Source organism: Cibotium barometz, chromosome 6 (genome assembly GCF_041138505.1).
Source record: "Cibotium barometz isolate CiBa-2024 chromosome 6, ASM4113850v1, whole genome shotgun sequence".
Classification (NCBI taxonomy): Eukaryota; Viridiplantae; Streptophyta; class Polypodiopsida; order Cyatheales; family Cibotiaceae; genus Cibotium; species Cibotium barometz.
In genome coordinates this window covers 22831202-22837260 of record NC_141051.1, presented here as the reverse complement: position 1 = coordinate 22837260, position 6059 = coordinate 22831202, and the positions used below count along the sequence as shown (strand labels likewise).

General features: G+C 48.7%; 1 protein-coding gene across 1 annotated transcript; it reads left to right on the top strand.

Moving 5' to 3' along the window:
- Nucleotides 1-353: 353 nt before the first annotated feature.
- On the top strand, nucleotides 354-1682 carry LOC147637532 (endochitinase 4-like). Its single transcript, XM_086799316.1, has 3 exons — nucleotides 354-924; nucleotides 1026-1131; nucleotides 1244-1682. Exons 1-3 carry the CDS (start codon nucleotides 504-506, stop codon nucleotides 1548-1550), a joined length of 834 nt encoding a protein of 277 aa, XP_086655442.1. The 5' UTR covers nucleotides 354-503; the 3' UTR covers nucleotides 1551-1682.
- Nucleotides 1683-6059: the final 4377 nt, after the last annotated feature.

The following is a 6059-nucleotide window of genomic DNA, read 5'->3' as shown; positions in this document are numbered from 1 at the left end:
ATGATGTATCACAGTTTTAATCTTCAGCTACCAACCTTTTGTGCTAGTCGCCGTGTGAAAGTGTGAGTCAAGTGGACAAAGCCGCGCCCGGCGCATCGCCTTTTTGACTGTGAAAAGGTGTTGGTCATTGCGAGCTGTGCGTGTGTGTGTCATACACGAAGTAGTGTGTAGGAAAACTCAAACTGCGAGTCAAGTGGACAAAGCCGCGTGCGGCGCCTCGCCTTTTTGACTGGCGCAGGGAAAACGTGTTGGTCATGGCGCCGAGCGAGCTTCTCTCGCTCACGGTTGAACTTGTCGCGGCCCGCCCCCTTGATCGAGTGACACCCTATAAAGAGCCCCTCCTGCGCTCCATCCATCACACACAAACACACACACACACACCACTACTCTTCTCTTTCTCCAGCTCTAGCTAGCCCACACCCAAGAAGTTTTGCGTTTCAACATAAGTAGTTTGAGCGTGCTCTAGTATCTCTGCTCGAGATCAACTACTCGGCTTTACCGATATGGGACTTGGCGCTCCCAGCACGGTGTTGGTGCTGGCTTTGTTGTGCTCCGGCTTCTACTGCAGCTGCTGGGCGCAGCAATGTGGCAGCCAGGGCGGGAACGCAGTGTGCGCCAACAACCTTTGCTGCAGCCAGTATGGCTACTGCGGCAGCACCGACAGCTACTGCGGAGCCGGCTGCCAGAGCGGGCCTTGCAGCAGCGGTGGCGGGTCTGGCGTCTCCGGCACAGTGACAAGCAGCGTGTTCGCCCAGTTCCTCTCGCAAAACAGCGGTTCAGGCTGCCCTTCCAACGGCTTCTACACCTACGACGGCTTCATCGCTGCGGCTAATACTTACAGCGCCTTCGGCAACACCGGCAGCTCCGACGTCCAGAAGCGAGAGCTGGCGGCCTTCTTTGCCAACGTGGCCCACGAGACAGGAAGTAAGTAGTATTGACTTCCCATGTACACTAGCTAGGGCGCATGGACGCTATCGATACCTCAATTAGCATCTCTAATTATGCTCATCCCGATACTCCCACAGGCGGTTGCTACGTGGAGGAGATCGACAAGGCCACCTACTGTGATTCCTCAGCGCCCTGTGCATCAGGCCAGCAGTACTATGGACGCGGACCCCTCCAGCTCACATGGTACGTAATGCTGCAGCCGCGCCCATTCAATCAGCCGCCCGCCCAATTAAATGTGTCTGTGCTTTATTATAATCCTTCCGTCCACTGCTCATCATCGTTGCTGCTGCTGCAGGAACTACAACTACCAGGCCGCCGGCCAGGCCATCGGTTTCGACGGCATCAACAACCCGGGCATCGTCGCGCAGGACCCCACCACCTCCTTCGAAACGGCGCTGTGGTTCTGGATGACCCAGCAGTCCCCCACCTGCCACGATGCCATGGTGAACGGTCAAGGCTTCGGCGCCACCATCAACGCCATCAATGGCGGCCTGGAGTGCGGCAGCTCCGCAAACCAGGCGGAGCAGCAGGACCGCATCACCCGCTACCAGTCCTTCTGCTCCATCCTCGGCGTTGACCCCGGCAGCAACCTCACGTGCTAAGGCCCCAAACGGCGGACGCATCGTTTGCAGTACTAAGTCAAACACACTGCAAAAGATGCCGATTACATGTCATTTTTCGTGGGTGACACTTCGGAATTAATAATAATAATAATAATTGGCTCTTTTCCCTCTCCACAACAAGTTGAAAATATCTTGTCCCCAAACTGTTGAGATTTGCTGCTCACTCTTGTCTCAAACACATGCAGCATGCCCCTCAAAAGACTAGTGTCGAGACCCATCTCCAATGGGTTGAGCTAAGCACACCATTAAAAAAGACAACTTTGTTAAGAAGGCATAACCAATCACACACATTGAAATCACTTAAGACACAAAGATGGTATCTACTACATGAGAAGCAAACTTCTCTCTTAGGGGCATCTCTCTCTCTCTCTCTCTCTCTCTCTCCTTCCCTCCCTCTACCTTTCTCTCTCTCAAGCCACACACACCCACATAGGCAGCCTCTCTCTCTCTCTCTCTCTCTCTCTCTCTCACTATCACTTACACACACACATATATATGCATGCACACATTCCTATTCCTCTTGCTCTCTATCACTCACACACACACCAGTGAACTTGCATGACGAAAAATTTTGATTTGTCAAGATACCCAATCATAAGTTGCCGCATGGCATTGATGGATATATGGCTTGCTACTTATACTGCTATATTATAGTGGTTGGCAACGAACGGCAATAGACTGCTATATATGTTTCTGCACAGTTATATATATATATATCTCTCTCTCTCTCTCTCTTAGAACCCTTTCTTGTTGGCACTAGCTTAACACCATCCCCATTGACACCATGGTCATGGATATTCCCATCATCATACCCACGTTTACCATCGCCATTACCATCGTCGCCACCATCATCATTAATGCCATCACCCTTTTGAACCGCTCCTTCATCTTCTTCTTATGCATGTGATGCCTCTATTGCTTTGCCCGCCTCTTCTATAGTACCCATGGCGCTACCATCTTCCTGGCACAACTTCTTCGTTGAATGGACATTTGACTTGAGTTCGAAAGTTTGTGAATCGCTACTTTATCATCATCATCATTAATACCGTCACCATCACCCTTCTGAAGAATCGCTGCTAGATTGTCATATTCACTTGCAAGCTTGTAAGAGCTTCATGGTGCCAAAGTAGATCATCAATGGCAAGACAATGTCTAGCTATTATAATCGTTTTTCGATTAAGGTGGATAATAGTATGTTTAGTTGGTGATCATTATAGTAATCAGGCGCTGGTGGATCTTGCATGCTGTAGAAGAACTCCCTCTTTGAACTTAGGAAAACACTCACCAAAAAAACCTCTAGCAAAAGCCGACGGAGAACCACCGATAGTAGATGGCAGTTTGTCCATCATGCATCTACACCAAATATTCGATCAAGACAATTTAATTACCTGGAAGATTTGGCTTTAAATCCATGGTCAGTTGGACGGCCTCGATTTTGGTAGTTTTCTCCGACAACGTTCCCAACACGACTCGCGAATCTCCAACATTTCTGATCACCATTTGTTTATCCTGATAACCAGGCAATAAAAAGAAAGGGGAAGCCACCGCCGTCACCGAATCGGTAGCCATGAAGAGTGGCAAAAGAAATGTGCTGTTGCAAGACAACACCGAGAAGGGGGGAAATTGCAGGGTGTCAGGGGCACGACCAGGAGATAAAGCCGCCGCTCATAAGATGCCACTTTTCCATGACATGGCCTTTACCTACACAATAACATTTTCATCCGATTTTAATTAACAGTATAGTATCCATAATCCCCTAGGAATCACCCTAACTACACCAATCCAATGGATGGATACCCTAACCAATCCAATGGATGGATACCCTAACCACACTATACGCATAGTAAAGAAAACCCTAAGCACACCCTAATGATTGGCAGGGCAACCCTGAAACAACATAACGTTTGACGTTAAAAAAAATGCTTTGACAATCCTTATCCTCCTAAAAAAACAAAAAAATGGGCGCCCACAACGCCTCTCCCAAAAAAAAAAACAAATCAAACGACAAAACAACTTAGCCAGCCATTGTCCACTTGCAGCATGAGAAAAAGGCCAAAGAGGAGGCCGCCCATCAGAGAGAGGCCCTCAAGGCCACCCAGAGCCATCGCTGACTCCAGTAAGCCAGTGGTATAACTTTACACGCACTGAAACAAGGAAATGCTACAGCCGCGCCCATTCAATCAGTCGCCCGCCCAATTAAATGTGTCTGTTCTTATTATAATCCTTCCGTCCACTGCTCATCATCGTTGTCTCATCTCTGCTGCTGCTGCAGGAACTACAACTACCAGGTCACCGGCCAGGCCATTGGTTTCGACGACATCAACAATCCGACCGAGACTACGAAGCTAATGACAAAAGCGTTTCTCTACTCGAGTGTTCACGCTCGTCTCTGACCCCAGCTCGAAAAACAAAAACAAACATCAACAATCCAGGCATCATCGCGCAAGACCCTACCACCTCCTTTGAAATGGTGCTGTGGTTTTGGATGACCTAGTAGTCCCCCACCTGCCACGATGCCATGGTGAATGGCCAAGGCTTCGGCGCCACCATCAACGCCATCAATGGGGGCCTGGAGTGCGGCAGCTTCGCAAACCAGGCGGAGCAGCAGGACCGCATCACCCGCTACCAGTCCTTCTGCTCCATCCTCAGCGTTAACCCCGACAGCAACCTCACGTGCTAGGCGGCTAGGCCCCAATGGGCCGCCGCATCGTCAGTAATAAGTCACACACATTATTGTACTCAAATACCTCACATCAATAAAGCACATCAGTATGGCATGCAAAAGATGCCGATTAAATGTCATTTTTCATGGATGACTCTTCAGAATTAATAATGATAGTAATTGGGTCATTTCCTCTCCGCACCAAAATCTTTTTTGAGTTTGTGTTGATTAATTAGCCAAGAGTTGAAAGGTTTTGTAAATATGTATCAATTTCGAAATGGTAGTATTCGATTGTTATCTTCTTAAAAAAGCATGTTTTGATTCTTCTAGTCTACACTCTTCGAAGCCACTCTCTTGAAGCTTCGGCGCCAGCCTCCACTCCCAGGTCGAACCCCTTGCCTTCTGCTAATTTTTCACAGCCTTGCGCCATTTGACAGCCAGAGGCACCCTGCACCCTACTATGTGGCATGCTTTATAGAGCTATTGCATGAAGGATGCTCTGTATTAAGCTCTTTTAGAGAGTACAGCGTCTGCCTCACAGCAATGTTGTGACCATCTTGTGAGGGTAATTAATTTGGAGAGAAGTTAAGAGATGGAAGGAGAGATAGGGTGGAAAAGATAAGGAGTTAGGCTGCTCACAAGAGAGGCCATCGCTAAGTTGTTGCAGTGCTTCACCTGCCAAAACGCCGTTGACCTGCGTCAACAAGATACCCCTGCGACGTTCAGGAGAGGAAGAGGAGGACTGTAGGAGGGGAGAGGAAGAGGAGGAGAGGCGGAGGCAGAATAAGTTGAAAATATCTCGTCCCCAAACTCTTGAGATTCGCTGCTCACTCTCGTCTCAAACAGATGCAGCATACCCTTCAAAACAAGGATAAAGACAAAATAATAAAAAAAACTGACCACAAAGTCTTAATATTGTTCATCAATAAGCAAAATATCTTGTCCCCAGAGACTTAATAGTCCATTATTCAATGTTCACGATCATGTCTTTCCTACTATACTTTCACGCGAAGGGTTTTGCATGTCCTCAAATTTTTAGACAACCTATTGAATATAGCATCATCATCATCTGTGTGGCTCCTGCTTCCCGCCTCCTGCTTCCCGCCTCATGCTTCCCGCCTCTCAAGCTGCATCGTCGTCTCTCCTTCTCTGCGGGCGGATGCCCTCCCAAGTGCATGGGCACTGAAAGGAGGAGCCCGTCCCTTGTTCGTCCCCAGCTCCCATCACCTGCAAAACCCATTCAAATGCTCAGCAGTCACTTTACCGGTGCTTCTCCCTCTTCATCTCTGCAAGGTCCTAGAACAAACCCGTGGAACCAACTCCCAGACAAACCTTGGGGAGACGACTCTTTAATAGACTCAGTAATGGAAGAAAACTCCCGTCTCATGCAAGAACTCAAGGAAGCTAAAGAGCAGATGTTATCCACAAAAAGCGGTGATCAACCCAAAGAAGCCCCCATCCCCCCAAAGGAAGACAGTCAAAACACTAATGGTGCCCAACAGAAAGAAACGAACACCACAGCTGAAAAAGGTAACCCTCAGCCCCTGTCTGTTCATGTAAGTCTTCCTATTGAGCAGGTCAGGAACAAAGTAGAAGAGTACTCTGAAAGGTGTCTGGTCGGCCTGCTCTTTGGCCCGCGACCGTCCAAAGAAGCAATGAAAGCATGGATCCGAGACAGCTGGTCACCTCTAGGGGTTGAGGTCACGCTCACGCAAGCCTTGGCCAAAGGGTACTACATATTTATGTTCAAAGAGGCCAGCATGGCTATGAAAGTCATCAGCTCGGGACAATGGATGTTCAGGCACCTCCCATTCTGCTTTATGAGG

Excerpts from the sequence above, each read along its gene's own strand:
- LOC147637532 (XM_086799316.1), top strand. The coding sequence starts at position 504 with ATGGGACTTGGCGCTCCCAGCACGGTGTTGGTGCTGGCTTTGTTGTGC. Across the intron at positions 925-1,025 it reads CGTGGCCCACGAGACAGGAA|GCGGTTGCTACGTGGAGGAG; the intron begins GTAAGTAGTATT and ends ATACTCCCACAG. Across the intron at positions 1,132-1,243 it reads GGACCCCTCCAGCTCACATG|GAACTACAACTACCAGGCCG; the intron begins GTACGTAATGCT and ends CTGCTGCTGCAG.